Source organism: Amphiura filiformis, chromosome 16 (assembly GCF_039555335.1).
Source record: "Amphiura filiformis chromosome 16, Afil_fr2py, whole genome shotgun sequence".
In the NCBI taxonomy this organism is placed as follows: domain Eukaryota; kingdom Metazoa; phylum Echinodermata; class Ophiuroidea; order Amphilepidida; family Amphiuridae; genus Amphiura; species Amphiura filiformis.
Window position 1 is genome coordinate 58,842,560 of NC_092643.1, and position 21,643 is coordinate 58,864,202.

Consider the following 21,643-nt stretch of genomic DNA (forward strand, 5'->3'; position numbering starts at 1 on the left):
ATAAAATCATGTAGAAGACAAAATGGCCGCTAATCCGCCTATTGTCTAGACTTAAACTACATCTTCCGGTTTGTTACGTAATACTAGGATGCCATGCCCTGCCAATACACACTGTACAGTGCACCCCGTGTTATCAGGGGTAGATAGCAACACACACTGACCATACATACTATGCTATCAGGTGCAGATACCACACTGTACAGTGCATATCGTGTCATCAGGGATAGATAGATAGCAATACACACTATACCATACATACTGTGCTATCAGGTGTAGATACCAATACACACTGCACAGTGTATACTGTGTTATCAGGGGTAGATAGCAACACACTAGTACACTATACCATACATACTGTGCTATCAGGTGTAGATACCAATACACACTGTACAGTGTATACTGTGTTATCAGGGATAGATAGCATAGTATGCAGGTGCAGATGCCAATACACACTGTACAGTGCATACCGTGTCATCAGGGATAGATAGATAGCAACACACACTATACCATACATACTGTACTATCAGTTGTAGATTCCAATACACACTGTACAGTGCATACCATGTTATCAGGGAGATAGCAATACACACTATACCATACATACTGTGCTATCAGGTGTAGATACCAATACACACTGTACAGTGTATACTGTGTTATCAGGGGTAGATAGCAACACACACCGTACCATACATACTGTGCTATCAGGTGCAGATACCAATACACACTGTACAGTGCACCCCGTGTTATCAGGGGTAGATAGCAACACACACTATACCATACGTGGTGTGCTATCAGGTGTAGATACCAATACACACTGTACAGTACATACCGTGTTATCAGGAGTAGATAGCAACACACACTATACCATACATAATGTGCTATCAGATGTTGATTCCAATACACACTGTACAGTGCATACTGTGTTATCAGGGGTAGATAGCAACACACACTATACCATACATACTGTGCTATCAGGTGTAGATACCAATACACACTGTACAGTGCATACCGTGTTATCAGGGATAGATAGCAACACACACTATACCATACTGTGCTATCAGGTGTAGATTCCAATACACACTGTACAGTGCATACCGTGTTATCAGGGGTAGATAGCACAGTATGTATGGTATAGTGTGTATTGCTATCAGGTGTAGATACCAATACACACTGTGCAGTGTATACTGTGTTATCAGGGGTAGATAGCAACACACACTATACCATACATACTGTGCTATCAGGTGTAGATACCGTGTTATCAGAGGTAGATAGCAATACACACTATACCATACATAATGTGCTATCAGATGTTGATTCTAATACACACTGTACAGTATATACTGTGTTATCAGGGGTAGATAGCAACACACACTGTACGTAACCACACATACTGTGCTATGAGGTGTAGATACCAATAGGCCTATACACTATACAGTGCATACCGTGTTATCAGGGGTCACATCACATCAAGTCACATCACAGCCAACCTGTTGTGTCCTTGGGCAAGGCACTTAATTTTGTTTGCTTCACTTCACCTAGGTGTAAATGGGTATGGGCTTGCTGGGCAGGTTAAGTAGACTCATCGTGTGGGACACAGCAACATGGGTCTGGCTCCACATCACTTTGAGGTGAGAGATGGACACTCCAGCCTACTACACAAGCATTTATATAGCTGGCAATGGCATATCAAAACCTTTCTATGTGAAAAGTAACATGTTTTTTACCCAAAATAATATTCATCCATGTTATCAGGGGTAGATAGCAATACACACTATACCATACATAATGTGCTATCAGATGTTGATTCCAATACACACTGTACAGTGTATACTGTGTTATCAGGGGTAGATAGCAACACACACTGTACCATACATACTGTGCTATGAGGTGTAGATACCAATAGGCCTATACACTACACAGTGCATACCGTGTTATCAGGGGTAGATAGCAACACACACTATACCATACATACTGTGCTATCAGGTGTAGATACCAATACACACTGTACAGTGCATATACCTTGTTATCAGGGGTAGATAGCAATACACACTATACCATACATAATGTGCTATCAGATGTTGATTCCAATACACACTGTACAGTGTATACTGTGTTATCAGGGGTAGATAGCAACACACACTGTACCATACATACTGTGCTATGAGGTGTAGATACCAATAGGCCTATACACTATACAGTGCATACCGTGTTATCAGGGGTAGATAGCAATACACACTACACCATACATACTGTGCTATCAGGTGTAGATACCAATACACACTGTACAGTGTATACTGTGTTATCAGGGGTAGATAGCAACACACACTATACCATACATACTGTGCTATCAGGTGTAGATACCATGTTATCAGGGGTAGATAGCAATACACACTATACCATACATAATGTGCTATCAGATGTTGATTCAAATACACACTGTACAGTGTATACTGTGTTATCAGGGGTAGATAGAAACACACACTGTACCATACATACTGTGCTATGAGGTGTAGATACCAATACACACTGTACACTGTAGGGTGGGGCGAAAAACACTTTTTTTCTCGGATCGAAGCATGTTTCACCCAGGCAGTAGATTTTCACAAAATCCCTACTTTTTTTTGCTATTTCTTACTGTATAACTCTATATAGAGAAACCACATGACCCTTTAAGCCCATGTCAAGTCAGAGCTGCTCTAAAATCATATCTCATGTATTGTTTGTACTTTTGAAGTTCACATCTACCCAACAAGACCAAGATCGTGAAATTTAACTCTGTAGAACTGGGGAAATGCTCCATAATGCTACCCCTACCCCTTAATTTAGCAACTCAAATATCACCAATATTTAACTAAATACATGTCTTTAGCAAAAAATAATGGTTATCAATCTGAGACTGCTTGCTACTTGGTGATGTTCTGGAGTGTCTAAACAAACTACCCAAATTGTTTAATATTGGCTATGATGTAATTTCAATACCTACTTTTCCCAGGTTGTTTCTACTGATTTCATATAGAGTTATACAATAAGATAGAGTTATACAGTAAGAAATAGCAAATAAGTTAAGATTTTGTGAAAATCTACTGCCTGGGCGAAACATACTCCGATCTTACTGATATTTTAGCACAATAGTAGTATGTACCCTAGTAAAATTCTCTGAGAGTTCCAAGTCGATCCGAGAAAAAAAGTGTTTTTTGCCCCACCCTACTGTAGGTAGCTGGTCGGGGCATTTTTACTGGACAGGCAACAATCAGGCTTAACTACCCTGATTGGAACCAACCGTAATGAGGTCTTTTATCATTGGTTATCTGCCATGCCTTTTCCAGATGAGTCACAGGGAGAGTGGATTTCAAATTTTGTTGGTCCTGCGGGGATTTGAACCAGGGACCTCTCGCACCAAAGGCAAAGGCCATACCAGTGTGCCACGCTGCTCTTGTTGGTTTTATTTCTCGAGAAATGATTTTGTGTTTTTATGTTGACTTCTGAAATTAAATTGTTATCATGGATTTCTTAATTCGCCAGCGAAGTGGTTACATAACTCCCTGGTAACTAGATCACGCACCTTTTGTAATTGGTAGTACATGCCATACAATTTGTGTTGCGATCATTTCTATTGTGGTGCAGAACTCAAAAGCATGATCCAGTTGACATAGCGATAATCGGATTACACATAACACTGGTGAATAGGCTATCAAACCAAACCCGGGGATCATTTGCTTGATTGAGTAGGGTATATATATTTAGGGGGATGTGTAGTTTTATGCTTTTGCCTATTTGCGAGACCTACTCCCCATTGCAGAAAAATACAGCACTAATGTTTTTAGATTCGAAAATATTATCAATCCTAATTATTGATTTGGTACTAACTGGCAATAAAAGTTACATTTCACTATTTGGCCAAATTTATGTGATCCTTTTTTCAGCAGATATCCATGAAAAAAGCTTATTCCCAAAATTTCATTTGATTCCAATTTTGTGTTTGCTCGTTATGCATGATTATGTGCATTACACTGCTCCATAGCCACTGTAATTTGGTGTACCCGAATGAAATTCCAAATTTGACAATATTTTTGTTTATCTGCAAGAATTATTTTGTACATAAAATGTAGCCAGAGGTTGCCAGTGATATAAAATTTTTTAACTTTTTTGTGAAAATTGGGGGAATGAGGGTGTGGATCATGAAATGCCCCTTTAAAGGCCAAAAACATGCATTTTTAGGGTGTTTTTCACCTGCTGTGACAATCAAGTCTAAAGACTAATTTCAAGTTCTGCATTCCAATTTTTGAAAAATGCAGGTTTCATTAAACTAATCATTTATTAAATGTTATTAAAAGAGTGAAAATTAGAGTAAAATTTTGGCATGTCTGATTTTTGTGACTCGATTGACAGAAAATGTGCCGAAAATGCATGTTTTTGGCTCTTTTTTGTCCCTTCCGCTGGTGAGCTACTAAAACTCCTGTTTCTAGCATCAGCTGCTAATTAAATATATTCTATTGCCATACATTAATAAATTTACACATGTTCTCAGTTTATTTTTTGCAATGCAACATATTTTTATTTTAAACTTTCATTGTGAATGTACATGTAAAAAGTAGAAGTGAATGTGGCAGACCAGTTACTGTTTTGTTACACTTGTGTTATGGTGATTAGAACTAAAGTTAATTTGTTATAACTTTCGTGGTCTGTGCTGTGTGCCGAATGTACACAAGCGTACACAAGCGTAAAGACAGATGTGATAAACAATCACGCTGATTGGCTTTCCGCTTATCAACTGTCTTGACAACAAGACAGTTGTCCCATTGGTCATTAGGGCGTAGAAAGGGAGGAGACCTCACCATTCTACGCAATCGCCGATCACCAGCGCGTACCCAGACCACAGAAGTAATAAAGAACTTACTGTTGTAGCTCATATTAATTTAGGCATCAAAATGACTACCTGTGTGTTCCTAAACAATAATGACATAATACAAAAGAATGTATATTGACCGAAAACACTCCCATGTCGTCGTTGGGCAGGAAAAACCTTCTATGTATTTGTGGCCCTTGAACATGCTTAAAACAAAACTGCCACTTTAAGTTACACAGGGGGTTTTGCTTTAAACATGTTCAGGGGCAAATGACACATTTTACCTGCCCAACAAAGTGTTATATTGCAAATTGACTAGATATATGAACTGCGTAACAAAGAACAGTAAATTTCTCAATTGTTCACCGAGTTCTGGGTATGTGATGGAGATCACCAAGCATGTGCTCAATGACCAATGGGCTGGGCATTTATCCGTCTTCTTGTCACACTAATCAACATTTTCTGTGTTGATGCCCGTATACGCTCAATGCACACTGCGCACCAGCACCACATAATTCTGAAGAATTGTGACATTTACTTTACATGCAAGTTTGTGATGCAATCAGGAAATCTAAATATTAGTAACACTACATTGTATAACAATGCAGTAATTGATATACAACCACTTCAGTTTCAGTACAATTATTTCAATAAATTGTATTTCAAACAGTATTTTATAATATAATACAAGTCACATATATTTGCAGCTTATGTTACTGGCAGTAGAACTTGATTTCTGACAAAAAGAATTGTTACACTTAAAACATTGTTTTGTTGCTAATGTTGGAAGTCCTCTGGTACCTACAGGACACAGTACAGGTATCAGACATTGGGATGATTCCCCTTATCTTTGTTTAAGTTAGCCTTTTGTACAGGAATGATTCTTGTACAACATGTTACTTTCAAAAGCAACATTTTGCTTTCAGGAAAGCAACACATTGTTAACATAGCCCGTAGAAACACAGCTTTTTTGCAAAGCATTGCTTTAGAAAACAATACATGTATGTTGCTTTCATAACAATGTGTTGTTTTTAAATTTTCAACTTTTGAGGCCCAAAGCAACAAGTAATTACCACAGTGTTGTTTTGGACAACTCGGTTCATAAATGAAAACAATGCATTGTTTTGGAAAGAACATACAGCTATTAAAAAGTGCCAGCCCTATATAATTGTCTGCCTTGGACAGCAATATATAATGGCCCCAATGGCTTGCAATACATGTATACCCACACCTACCCATAACAAGTAGGATGTGGCGTCAAGTTCTACATTCATATATTCACCATCGGAGTAATAATAAAACCCAAAAGTGTAACAATAATTCTTGGTGCAGTTTACAATAAATGCTGAAGTTTTCAAGATGTTTTGTCACACTTATACAAAATAATAAAATAAATATTTTCAAGTAGATTTTTGAAATTGTTATGTAACACGCATATTCTCAGCAGATGGAGAATAATAAATATAGTGGATTGCATCGGGACATTCCAGTTGAAATCCATACACCCCCTATTCACATCAGATATGGTAACTGGTAAACAATTTAATCCTGTAAATGAAACAAGGTGGGTACTCGGTACAAATGACCATACAGGGACGTGCCGCAAACATGGGTAGCATTTTCGGCCTTTTAGTACACCAATGACCCTTTTTCTAAGCCAATTGCGGTACCGTAAACGTTCGCCTAATGGCGCACCTGGATTCCTTTGCCTTGGGGTAATTTTCAAGTACAAATAGAGAGCTCACTCCTCTGAAAATCCCAACAAGAATGATGGGTATGTGCCCTTATTTGCTGGTGGGATTGTTACGAAAGGGTACTTTTAGATTGTGCCTAAAATTCCAGTTATGTCAAGGCAGCCCATAGGCGAACGTTTACGGTATATGGATATTTCAAAATTTTCTCAAAATTTTCTCAAAATTGCCCAATTTTGCCGTAAAAAAATAAAAAGACAATTTGGGTTAGATTCTTGGTATAGCAGCACACCCCTACCAAACCAAACTTGAGTACCCCCCTGGAAATGAAATAATTTGAGAAAAATTATAATGAAATAAAACAATAAATTAAGGATTTAAATTCTGCATTGAAAAACCAGCTACTGCACGAGTACCGTGGTGCTCAAGTGGGCACTTACTGGGCTATTCCTGTTGAAATCTACACCCCCTATGATAGACATGACCTTCAATGATCTTCCACACTGTGGATGTAGATTTCAAATGGAGTATTCCATTCAGGTTGCCCCATTTGAAATTCACACTCCCTGTGATGATGATTAACATCATATTTTCCATATGGGGTGTATGAATTTCAATTGGAAGAGCCAATTTTTCCCATTGTTTACAATTATTAAATCTACACTGTACTGTCACTATCTGGGCTTTTAGTTCAGGTCAGTAGATGTCATTACCGGTATGTTTATGATAAAGACTGAAGTCTTGCTTGCAGGACCAGGCTTTCAGTAATTGCACCATAAAATGGTGTTGATTTTATGGTTGATATAAATATGGCAACTGCGGCTGAAAACACAAAATATTAGAGGTAAAAATCGCCACAAAATTTGCATTTAGACATCATGAAAATATTCAATAAAGATCCTCTCATGAATGTAATTGCCACTGAATAAAATAGCATTATTGGGGATTTTTTTTACCACAACTTTACTTGAATGGTACATGTATGCTTAATCAGGTCAAATTATTCCAAATGACAAATGACTTTTGATGAATAAAATTAGGTTTTTTTCATGAAAGGATGAAAATTTAGTTAAAGGGGTGAACCTACTGACAACCTCATTCTCCCCTCCCCCTTTCATTACCTTCATGGGAAAACTACAGGTGACCTGACCTGACTGATCCACTCCAAAGTCGGAATTTTGAAAATTGTGTTACTATCATTACTAACTTGCTCAGTACCTACACTTACTGATGTTGAATCCCCAGGTCTCTTGAATACTTGGTTGCAAAGTTCTTTGCTTTTTCTCCTCCCATTTTGCCTATATCTCGATTTCATTATTGCCGACTTTAGCCTGATTGGATCATATCTGGTCACATATATAATATAAGACATTGGTTGTTGTTGCAAGCTATTGGCTCAAATAAAAAGAAAAAAAAAGTAACATTCCATTTTTGTAACATATTATTTATAGTTGCCCTGTTTCTTCATGCAACAACAAAAGATAACACTGGTTTGAAGTGGTATCACATGAGGCCATAACTCCTGTAAGACGAATGCGATACAGCCTCAAAACCAACAGGTGATATTTTTTGTCTTGCATGAGAACAAACAGGGGATGCAACACATGTATCATTTAGTAGACATGAATTTAATGCCATTCACAAAATAATCCAAGTCATATACCCACAAAATCTTCAACATGTTCTTTTCCATTTTCGCAGTGGACCCTTCTCAACCGGCTATCGTCAGACAGGGTTAAGTGTGTGCAACATCTTCAGCATGTGACACGTAGTAATGTGTAACATGAAACACCACATACATTGTAACTGTCGCATTGAAAAACCAGCGACTTGGTACTGTGCAATACAGCTATACATGTAACATATTAATTGGCTTTCGACCAATGAAATTCAAGTATTCATGTCTTCTAAATGATAAGCTCATTATATTACATGTTGCCATAATTGTTACCAAGAAGCAGAGAGCGTCCTTAAAATACATTGATCAGATTTTCAGGTACAATTATGACCAGCTCCCCCCTTGAGGGGGGGTGCAAAGTCAATTTTCATCCCCATTTGTCAATTTGAAATACTAATTTTAAAAGGGCCTGATCGAAGTAGGCTAGATGTAGACCTGAGTGCCCTATAATTTATAGCAAAATAATTGTTTTAGTGTAACAATTATGGGCATTGGCATTAAAGCTTTCCTTCTTCTTCGTAAAAATTATGATACAAAAAGCACGTTTTGGTCAGAAATAAAATACTTCACTTCTTCTCACACTATATTATTGCGCTATTCCATTTGAAGACCATACACCCCCTATGGAGGACAAAACCTTAATCTCCCACACAGGGGGTGTAGTTTTCAAATGGAGTCACCCCATTCTGGTAACTCCATTTGAAATTCATACTCCCTGTGTGGATCATGATCTCCCACATAGGGGGTGTAGATTTCAAATGGAGTCATCCATTCAGGTGAACATATTTGAAATTCACACTCCCTGTGTGGAAGAATAAGGTCATGTCTTCCATAGGGGGTGTATGGATTTCAACTGGAATAGCCCATTTCTGTTCTACTTTATAGTAATGTACATCATTTTAATAATAAGATATTTACAGTTGTATAACATTATACACAATAGAATAACCAACAATAGGGTGGTTCTTATTTTACAAAAGTCTGAAATTCCATGCTCCTACCCCTTAGAATGGTTCAGTTGGATGAAAAACTTATTCTGTAAAATTTTCAGGAAGATCGGACAATATTTACTGGTAGCCCAAGAGCCTACAATATGGTGACCCCTGTCGTGATTATTGGTCATCGGACATTTTTGAGCAATTTTAGGGGAGTATATTTTCAAAATAGAGTGTCTCTTGATATTCAATCTTTCTAAATGCATTAACAGTAACTAGTTTAACATGTATATAACAAAGGGTGCCTTGTATTTACTTCCATCGTTGTTTTAAACTCAACCAGATATGGCACTTCGTGCTGCGAATACTCCTAAATACCGGTCCTCGGCCATTTTCAAGCATTTGTAAGGGGGTCTAATATAAAAAATAGAGTGTCTCTTGATACCCAATCTTTGTAATTGCATTAACAGTAACTAGTTTAACATGTGTATAACAAAAGATGTCTTGTATTCACTTCCATTGATTTTTTAAACTCAACTAAATATGGTAGTTTGTGCCGTGAGTACTCCTAAATACCGGTCAACAGCCATTTTCAAGCAACTTTTATAAGGGGTTTATTTTCAAAATAGATTGTCTCTTGATACTGAATCTTTGTAATTGCATTAACACCAACTACTTTAACATATATAACGAAAGATGTCTTGCAATCACTTGCATTGTTGTTTTAAACGCAACCAAATAGCAGTTATGTGCCGTGAGAACCTAAATACGGACTGGTCGTCAGCCATTTTCAAGGGGGTCTATTTTCCCAACAGGGTGTCTCTTGATACTCAATCTTTGTAATTATTACAGTAACTATAGTTAAACATATCTATAACAAAGGCTGTCTTGTATTTACTTCCAATGTTGTTTTAAACTCAACTTGTGCCGTGAGTACTCCTAATGGTCGTCAGCCATTTTTAAGCAATTTATGGGGGATTTTCCCAATAGAGTATCCATTGATACTCAATCTTTGCAGTTGCATTAAAAGCAACTGAACTAGTTTAACATATCAAAAACTGTATTCACATTCATTGTTCTAACCCAAATAACACAGTCTGTGCTGACTGTCAGACTGGGAATAGTTAATTTTATAATTTGCTGCAATTTATAAAGGATGTTGACTTTCTCATGGCTGTCAGGAAACTGGTGTTGATGCTCAGATACAACTTGCATCAGGAACTGCAACTGATCGTGTTGAACTCCTGCACCAGTGCCACTCCATGCTCTGCATTAACGTTTATCCCCTTAATGTTTTTAATGATTTTTACCCCCTCAAGAAAGTCATCACCATGATCACGGCTGGTCCAAGTTTCTGGATCATGATCCATAAAGTCAGCTGATAATACCTAACTTCTCCAAGAGTCTTCTGGTATTCTGTGTGACAAAGTTTTCCAGTCGACTATCTTAAATTAGCCGTGCAGCAACTTTGATGCGCTTGAGCGTTTCATTCTCACCCTCCCCATTTTGCATTGATTTTACCATTTCACATTTTGTGGGCATTTGAGCGATATGGGATCGAAGAACCAAGGCTGCTCTAGAAAGATACCACAGGTGGAGACTTACTTGGCAGATGTTGCCTATAGAGATATTTGCAGGCTGTCTTGTTGTTGTTAATGCCAATTACAAAGAGATTGAAGAATTAAGAGATCCACTCTATTTTGGAAATAGACCCCCTAAAATAAAATTGTTCGAAAATGGCTGACGACCATGTAATCACAGCATACACAAACTACCATATCTTTTGTTATATACATGTTAAGTTATTTGCTGTTAATGCAATTACAAAGATTGAGTATCAAGAGGCACTCTATTTTGAAAATAGGCCCCCTTATAGTTGCTCGAAAATGGCTGACAACCGGCCATATTTTGATACTCACAGCACAAACTACCATATCTGGTTGAGAATAAAACAACAATGGAATTGAATACAAGACATCTTTTGCTATCTAGATATATTTACTGTTTGCTGTTAATGCAAGTGATTGCAAGACATCTTTCGTTATATATGTTAAAGTAGTTGGTGTTAATGCAATTACAAAGATTCAGTATCAAGAGACAATCTATTTTGAAAATAAACCCCTTATAAAAGTTGCTTGAAAATGGCTGTTGACCGGTATTTAGGAGTACTCACGGCACAAACTACCATATTTAGTTGAGTTTAAAAAATCAATGGAAGTGAATACAAGACATCTTTTGTTATACACATGTTAAACTAGTTACTGTTAATGCAATTACAAAGATTGGGTATCAAGAGACACTCTATGTTTTATATTAGACCCCTTACAAATGCTTGAAAATGGCCGAGGACCGGTATTTAGGAGTATTCGCAGCACGAAGTGCCATATCTGGTTGAGTTTAAAACAACGATGGAAGTAAATACAAGGCACCCTTTGTTATATACATGTTAAACTAGTTACTGTTAATGCATTTAGAAAGATTGAATATCAAGAGACACTCTATTTTGAAAATATACTCCCCTAAAATTGCTCAAAAATGTCCGATGACCAAAAATCACGACAGGGGTCACCATATTGGAGGCTCTTGGGCTACCAGTAAATATTGTCCGATCTTCCTGAAAATTTTACAGAATAAGTTTTTCATCCAACTGAACCATTCTAAGGGGTAGGAGCATGGAATTTCAGACTTTTGTAAAATAAGAACCACCCTAACCAACAAGTTATGTACTTTTAAGGATTGCACATTCAATGCCACAAGCATTGCAACTAATATACAAACACATTGACTGCTCAGTGCCAGAAGTGGGTAAGTGTAATAGCTGCCCTGTGAACATTGGCCAATTCACACACAGTATATTGTACTCATCTACACATGGCAGCTATTGCACTTACTCACTTCTGGCACTGAGCAGTTGAAATACACTATGTGTATGTGTTTAATTAGGTTTAATAGACACAAGGTTGTAATTTATTATTTGAAAACATGAGCATATTTTTAGATATAGTAACTTCCCAAAAAAACCCTGATAATTTAATATGTGCATTTTCACTGTGTAGACCTATATGGCAAATTTGACAGTTTTTTCAGTTGCCATGAGACAAAAAACGCACTTTAAAAAATTACTATCTTTAAGCAGTTATGTAGGTTTTGTGTCCCTTCAAAATGACAAGATTGTTAAATTGGGATGTTTTGTTACTTTTACCTATTTGTCAAATATAAGAGGTTCCCCCCCCCCCCAAGTATTTCTTGCTTGCTCAGGGACAATAAAAGAAATATTTACATTTTTCTTGTTTAAGAATTCTAATTTTTCGCTCGATTTTGTAAGCTCCATGTTGAGCAGCACCAGTTTTTGTTTTTAAATCATGCAGGTTGCTGAACCCCGATTGAAGTGTCAAATTAATTATAAATGTTGGCATTTATACAGCACCTTTCATGTGTATCAAAGCACTTTACATTTATCATGCTGTCATGTCACCTGCCACACAATGCCCAAAGCATGCTCATAACTTTGGGCGGTGCTTAATGAACAATATTCCTAACAGCTCCCCTATTTCATCCGGGAGAGTGAGGCAAGTGAGGTAAAGCACCTTGCCCGAGTGCACAGCATGATGTCACCACCGGGGCTCAAACTCACAGAGCCCATACCACTGCACCACCTTGCCCCCAACTGAATAGAAATTATATTTAGAATTATTCATTGCTACTGCAGAAATTGGAAAAACAGTTTAGATCCTCCTTGGATGTAAAAACAATTTTTTCTTTCTTGACACTTTTTTAAAGAAAATCAAGCAATTCAAACCTTGCATCTATTAACTTAAGTAAACACATTTACACTAGTTTTCATTTCTATTCATGCTAAATTTGCATGACGTCAGAAATTATTTCACATTGGCTAGCCTCTTGCAGTATCAAATCATATCAGCAATATAAAGGGTTCACAAAGTTTTAAGTTCCCTCTAAAAATTTCTAAACTAAATCGAAAAGTACTTTATGAAATTAAAAAATTGTAAAATTTATTGGTAGCTTATTTTGTTTTACACACCTGGTCCAATTTACAATCTATACTAGTGGCATTGAATTTAAAGTTTAGAATATTCTGCAAGACTTGTGTGAGAGTTGAATGGACTCAAGTGCACCTTTAGAAAACTTCATCTTTTCTTACATAATGAGACATTGTGACCAAACACAATGTGCGCCATTGTAAATGGGACCAGGTGTGTAAAATAAAATAGGCTATCAATAATGTTTATAATTTTTATTACTTCATCAAAAAAATTTTTTAATTTTTATAAAAAGTCTTAGGGGAACTTAGAAACTTGTGAGCCCTTTATTAACAACATTTTAGTTTCTTAAAAAGGATTTGATTGAATACGGATTTATGTGTGGTAAATCCCGGGGGTAAATCAATCATAAGGATGATCGTAAGGCCATATAAAATTAAATTGTTTGGTTCTCATACAATTTTCATTACAAGGGATGGTTTTTCCCCCAATTCAAAATGGGCATTCCTAGCAGTTGCAATTCTTTTTTGACACATTCTTGGAAAACAATAAAGGTACTTTTTATTTTAAGATTCTGATGGGTCCAATACTACATAACTTCTTTAAGTAATTCATGTTACTTAATTAAAATCAGCTAATGAATTGCTGGAGCTTTAATATCAAAAGTTATACATGTATTTGATAAATGAAAAGAAAAAATATGAAACAACTACAGAAAAATGAAGCAGGTGGGAACAAGAACCCAGAAATTTATTTTATACGGCCCAAGGCTTTGTGAAACGCCTCTGGATACAAAAACTGATGCTCCTCAACATGACGTCAGTTTTAAAGGATACTGAACTAGAATGTTGGGATACAATACCATTTTGGCTCATACAGTCATACATGTAGTGTAAGACTATGAAATTTGAGTGTACCTATGCTATCACTATAGACCACAATAGCCTCATCCCAAGGGCATAGTTCAATAACCTCAATTAAACAATCATAGTGCAAAATTTGACCTCAAGTTTCAGAGTATGAGTTTTTGTACCCGAATTTTCAAAGGTCATTTAATGAATGTGCAAATGTATTGGGGTTAAAGAACTGTGCCTTGATAGATGAGCACATTGTGGATCCTAGTGCATACAGTTGCATCAGAGAAGATATCTTACACTTCCCACAATGCATTTCTTCCATTTCAATTTTCTGCACTGCTTTGCTATCTAGTGCAAAATTTGTTAATTTCTTGACTATCAACCAATATTTAGATCAACATGAATAAAACAAAGGGAACCTATACAAAGTGATAGGACTGTCATTTAATGTGATGAGGTGATGCATCATGTTGCAAAGGATTCTGGGAAGGGTAAGATATTTTCTCTGCCATTTCATTATCAAAGGTTATTTCTTGGGCTTCTTTGACCTCAAATAACTAGCTATTTATACAGAGACCTTTCTCCTGAGTTATACAAGCCACAATGATAACATCTAAACATCAGTACATGTGTACAATATTAGTATTGAGTAGGGGTGTGTTCTTGCAGTAAACACACCTAGGACAATTATACAGTTATTCCAGTTGAAATTCATACACCCCCTGCAGAAGACATGACATTATCTTCCACACAAGGAGTGTGCATTTCAAATGGGGTTACCTGAATGGGGTTGACTCCATTTGAAATCTACTCTCTCTGTGTGGATGATAGAAGTCATGTCTTCCATAGGAAGGTGTAAGGATTTCAACTGGAATAGCCCAATCACTTACTGTACAGTGTTTCAAATGGGCTATTCCAGTTGAAATCCATATACCCCCTGTGGAAGACATGACCTAAATCCAGGGCCGCCGCTAGAGGGGGGGTATGGGGGGGTGTGACAACCCCCCATACACAATTTTGTCAGCAAAATTTGACTGCTGTCGGCAAAACGATGTGACTGTCGGCAAATGTAGTCAAAGGTATGTGTGATTGTCGCCAAATGTGAGAGCGATATAACAGATTAATGTGTTACGAAATTGTGTTGTTGTAACGTAATAGACATACTGTGAATGGTATAGTAGTTACTAGTTAAAAAAAAATATTGTGAAAATTTTTTTGACTCCTACCCTCCCCCCCCCCTCTTTTTAGATTTCTGAACGCCGTCCTGGCTAAAAAAAATTTGGGTCAACAAATTACAAAAAATTTACGTCGGCAAACCATACTGTACACCCCCCGAATCATATTGGTCTAGCAACGCCCCTGCCTAAATCTTCCACACAGGGGGTGTGAATTTCAAATGGGGTCACTTGAATATGCGACTCCATTTGAAATCTACACCCCCTGTGTGGAAGATTAAGGTCATGTCTTCTACAGGGGATGTATGGATATCAACCAGAATAGCCCAACGCATGCATATTGATATGTGCAACTGTACATGCATATAAAATTGATGCGGTGTAAAAGCAAGCTCTGTTCACAGCTGCTTGTCATTAAATTGTGATTTTATTTGCTATCATGAATTAAATTAAAGGTCAATACAACTTGGTTTATATCAATTATATTGGGCTGTTCCAGTTGATATCTATACACCCCCTGTAGAAGACATTACCTTAATCTTCCACACAGGGGGTGCAGATTTCAAATGGAATCACCCATTCAGGTAATCCTGTTTAAAATTCACACTCCCTGTGTGGAACATTAAGGTCATGTCGTCCATATAGAGGGTGTATGGATCTCAACTGGAATAGCCCATTTATATGACTAATTGTGAAGATGGGTTCACTCTCAGCATATCACTTCAATCATTGTGATTATTGAGTAGAAATAGAAATCTTTACTGGGTAACATTTGCATTGGGCATGGTTGAACACAATGGGGTGGGGAGTGCTGGGGACAGAAGAATTGCCCCAAGTCCTGTTTATTTTGAGCTCCATACTGTTAATAAAAATGCACTTTCAATGAAAATATGTGATGTGTCATGTCAAAAAGAATTCATATGGTTTGTTTTTAAACAGATTTTCGGTGTATCATTTGTGTAACATACATGTATTCATGAGTTAGACTAGCGTAAAGACTCCATTGAGGCACGAAGCAGCTTTAAAGCTGTATACTCCTTCATTAGAAGATTTTATCCTAGGTTAATTCTGTGCAGTTTTACATAAAGGATAAAACCCCAGAATTTGGCTATTCTTTTTAAAATACACACTACCCCTGTGGAAGATTTTGGAAATAATTTCAACAGGGAGAGTACAATGTATGAATTTCAAATGGAATGAACATATTAAGCTGTTCCATTTGAATTTCATACATCCTCTGAAAAAGATTCAACCTGAATCTTAAACTGAGGGAGGGTAAGTTTCAAATGGAGCTGCTTATGTGTTCTTTCCATTTGAAATTCATACTCCCCTTGTAAAAGACATTTCCCAAATCTTCTACAGGAGTAGTGTGGATTTTAAATGGAATAGCCCATTGAGGGGTCTTTGGATATGATGACATATCATATGATACAAGGATAGGGAGAATACCTTCACTAAAATGTCATGCTTTGAGTTTGATACTGAAGATGAATATGTAGCTGGTATTATAGTACTTCATATTTGAGATAACTTTTGAGTTTTGCTGGTAACGGTAGTCTGCCTATGTGTTGCTCTAAGATGTGCATGCGTATGCTATCTCGACAGCATTCCTGTAAACTTGGCACTGAAAAGAAGAGACGAGAAATACAAGTTATAAATTGTACTTGTAGTACATGTAGGTCTGGAATAGCTCCAAGGGTGAAAAAAACTTTGGCAACAAAAAACGTGGCCCCTGGTTCACCAAGATTTGGAGTAAGCAGGGGCCGCTTTGGATAAACCAGGGGCCACTTAGTGAAAATGGCACCTGGTTCAACAAATTTAACTAGGAACCAGGGGCCAATTCCAATCACCAAGGGGCCAATAAAAATAAAAATGTGCTGGATGAGTTAAATAAGCAATAGTTGCTTTGAATTATACAGAAATATTTGGTTCACTATCCAGAGGGCCAATGTTGTGAGAAAAGTGTCCCCTGATCAACTAAAATTGAGATGGAACCAGGGGCCATTTCAGAGTTTCTGGGAGCCAAACGGCTCCCGTCTCCCACTTATTTTCTCCCTTGGATATCTCTGCTTCTAGATGAGTCCAAAATAAAGTTATTATCATAAAACCATAACCTGCTCTGTCTGAGGTGTTCAACAGGCCAGTGAAATTGGTACCTCTGTTATTACGTTAATGAGTTGTTTTGATGCTAATATTGATTTTGAATATAGCCAATAATAGATCTAGCCATTAATTAATAGCAGAGATGCCAACATTTATGCAATCAGGGAGCTTTCACAATGAGTTGTGGACTGGCATCCGCTATAAATATTGGACCTGCCTATCCTCTATAACACGATAGGATATCTTGTAAAAACTAAAATTCTCTAAACAGCAATTCTGCATAAACTTACCATAATTCAGTTGTAAGATTCTAACTTGTTTTGTAGTTCCATACACATCAACAATGGCATGAAATGGTTGATCAATATCAGCTTCTTCCATCAGAGATGCTCCTTGATCCTCTCCATTTATGATAAAATGCATGTAGGCACGGCCACCTCGCAGTTCGTACGTTATGCCAATCCGGCTACCTATCGATGTTGGAAAGTAGCGTTGTGAATAGTTTAATGGCGGTCTAACGTATAGCGTGGCACTCCGACTTGCTTCCGCAAGTTCCATATCGATAGCGATAAAGTCTTTGACCAAAAGTGCCTTTGGGATGGGTTTATGGCCAACCAATAAGAAATCACCGTAGTCCTTGACAAAGTCACTTGAATTTGTTTCTTCAATTTCGCCGTTTTCTCTCTGCCGATCTGGCACCTTATTATGGTACTTTGTAATTGCAAATATCCATGACTTTCCCATCTTTGTCAGATCAGGCATGGAGTACTGAGGAATTTGTCCGATGCCGACTCTTTCATCCTCATCTAGTTCTAAAAACTTATAAATAAAATCACCCGGGATGGGTTGACCGGGTCTGGCAGGATATAGTTTAGACGGTACGTGTTGTGTCAGACCGCAACGGAGATGACCGCTCCACCCAGGTTCTTGCTCGTCCACTTCAACAAGGAAGATCTCTCCAGGTAAGAGAGGCCTTTCACTAAAGGTGATGGCATTGGCAAAGCTGGCTACTCGTCTGGCCACCTGGCCTTCTTCTGAAAGGCCAATGTTGACACCATTGTGCTCATGGAAGCGCACCAATGGCATTGTGGATGGCCTCTCTTGTCACACCAATTCCTGTTGAATTAGAATAAAATCACATCAACGTCATCAAATGAAAATTGCCATGAGTCATAGGGTACAAAAGCTATTTGTAAATGGTACAAAAAATACATTTTGGCTAAATTTCCATTTACTGTTGTGTACATTCACCCATGTATTGTCAATTGAAACAAAAATCAATATAGGAAGTCCCATGGTATGCACTACTTGCATTGGCCCGATTTAGACCTAAAACAGGTTGTTTCAAGAAATTCCTGATTCCACCAGAAAACATTAACCAAACTCTTTCCTGATTGGTCAGTAAATAGAGAAGACCTTCCTTTATCAAGAGATCAACTTTTTTTAGAGAAAAATTTAATGAGATGAGAACTACAACAGGTTGAAGTGACACCATTCCGTGCATCAGGTCTTGAAACGCAATTATCTCCGGATTTGGATTGATTTAGACAAGCAAACTTACATACTCATAAAATTTAACTATTTTTGAAGACAAAATGTGCAGGATGTTAAGAAATTAAAGAACGTTTAATTAACCCATCTCAAATTATGCACTTCTGAAACAAGCGGCTAGGGGACGCAGGGGTAACCTTGTCAATCAATGGTTATTCTATTGTCCACCAAAGTTAAGCTTATGACATCACCAATACGTTTATATCCATGATCAATCCAATCGATAGGCAATTATCCCCAGAGGACCACTGTGCGAAATTGACCAAGTTTAACGTGTGCGCACAAATCTGTATGGAATAAAAGCTAAATATAAAATATTACAATTTGAAATGAAATAAAAATTTATAAATAATAATGAAAAATCATCGCAATGTTATAAATAATGATAATATAATAACTTTTATGTTAAATCATTGACGATTTATAATATAAAGCTACCCCGGCAAACAAAAACATAAAACATTTTTAAGACGTTTTAAACAGGTTAGGCCTATATTTTTGGGTTATGGTTTTGGTAAAAACCTTTTAATAACATTAAATGTCGGGTTAAATAAAGGTCCTGACAACATTTTAAAACGATTTGTATGGAAACGCACTACAAAAATATTTTTTAATGTTTTTAAAATGTTATTGACAAATATTTTCTGCAAACATTTTTTGCCAAATATTTTGTCACCACTTAAATAATGATATGTTTGAGAATATTTGCAGTAAGTTATCAAAATATGTTTTTGAATGTTATGAAAAAGTTTTATTCCCTTAATATACCGTACCCTTTTCATAACCCGACATTTAGGCCTAAACATTTTCTGGCAACCTTTTGCGAATGATGTCGAAAAACTCGAAAACATTTTGTGTTTGCTTGGATAATTTAACATAATTCAAAATTGAATAACACAATATATAGATAATAACAAAAAATAATATTGCAAAACTATAATACTAATAAATATGTATTAGGCCTATTCAAAAGACGCATTCCTATTTGTATTAACAATTTGAGAATTATTAAAGTGCTTAGTTTTAACCAAATAAAAAATCACAAAGCGCATTTTAATATAACATTTTTCTGCTAAATTGAATTGGTATTGTGTATTTTATTAATTATTACACATATTTACGTCTTAGGTTTTCAAGTTAGGCCTACATTTTATGACAAGTTATATAGTCATGCTGTTCTTGCGGATATAATGTAAAGAAATCTTATATACCTTATATTCTTATAATATTATCATTATTTTGTTTATATATTTTTTTTTTTATTTATCGTAATCATAAAGAATAAATTAAGTCATGACATCCTGTTGTTGAGTGCTGAATCCAGGTACCTGGCTAAATCACCTCGTAAAGTATTAAAACGCGCCGCCATAGCTTAATTCCATGATCTTGATCTTATTTTTATCGATATATATCGATCACTTATCGGACACAATAGATGAAGTATTTGATTGACAAGGTAACCCCTGCGTCCCCTAGCCGCTTTTCTTCTGAATACCATATCCATTTCATATGCTATTCATCATGGCTTCCATGCACACACAGTATATTGCTCAATGTAGTAAAGATAACCTTTCAGTTGGAGCAAATTTCTCAAACTTGGTAGTGAATATGTTACCAAACTTATGCCATGATGAAATATAATCATTTTTGAAGATAAAATGTGCCGACTTATAAAATTTTAAACAATGTTTAAGACTGACGCTATTCAATTGAAATACTGCACTTATTGTTCATCTCCTCTATGGAGATATTTTCCATGGCAGCCATCTATGATCATGCTTGAGGTTCCACCAAACAAACCATGGGTTTTGAGTTCTTATATTTTTTGTTGTATGTCAACAAAATCACTTAAATTTTCAGGATGATCTTATTTCATGTTGTTATAAGCAAATATAATGTTAGTTAATAAATACATTAAGAAAAGGTACCTTAAAATTGCACTTTCTGTTAGTATTCCTTTTTGGACTTTTTAACATGTTCTAGCAGCCCTATATAAAACCGTGACACTCGAAAGGCCATATCACTGGAATGAAACGTCCGATTAAGATTATTTAAACGCCAAAATGTTTCTTTCATCAATTCCCAGCCAATAAGTTAGGTCTAAATCAATTTAAAAGTACTTCAATTTTTAGTGGACATGCCTAGTTCTATCCACACTGTAGGCGAATGACTGCAAATAATGTTAAGCGAAATATTCTAAAAAGGATACCTTGGTATATATTTGAAGTACAATGTTAGCAATGTACCATATATAACTTCAAGTTTAAAGGAGGATTTCGTGATCCTAGCATCCTCTTTTTATGACATTTTTCAGTAGATATCCACGAAAAAAGCTTATTTCCAAAATTTCAGTTGATTCCGATTTTGCTTTGAAGTTATGCATGATTATGTGTATTACACTGCTCCATAGACAATGTGTTGTAATTTCGTTCTGGTGCACCAGAACGAAATTCAAATTTGGCGATATTTTTGCTAAACGAATTAATCTGCAAGAAATATTTGGTACATAAACATTATGTACAATGTAGCCAGAGGTATCCAGTGGTGTAAAAATCTCAACTTTTTTTGGGAAAAGTGGGGGGATGAGGCTGTGGATCACGAAATGCCCCTTTAATACACTACGCAAAAAAAGTTTCTTTATGGTTAGGAAATTTACCCACTATTAAAATCTAGCGACTAATTTTGTACGTTTGCTAAATAATCGCATGCGGGGGATGGTCCTGCACATTCTGACACCTCAATCACTACTAGGGGTGTAATTTCGGGCAATTCTGTGCCCGGTACCAGCGCATTTTTCGGTAGGTAA

General features: G+C 36.6%; 1 protein-coding gene across 1 annotated transcript; it reads right to left on the reverse strand.

Moving 5' to 3' along the window:
* Positions 1 to 15,812: 15,812 nt before the first annotated feature.
* LOC140136269 (neuralized-like protein 2) lies at positions 15,813 to 18,394 on the reverse strand. The gene is made up of 2 exons (XM_072157992.1): positions 17,577 to 18,394; positions 15,813 to 16,807 (listed from the first exon to the last, which is right to left on the reverse strand). The coding sequence occupies exons 1-2, from the start codon at positions 18,370 to 18,372 to the stop codon at positions 16,689 to 16,691; spliced, it is 915 nt and encodes a 304-aa protein (XP_072014093.1). The 5' UTR covers positions 18,373 to 18,394; the 3' UTR covers positions 15,813 to 16,688.
* Between the last annotated feature and the right edge of the window lie 3,249 nt (positions 18,395 to 21,643).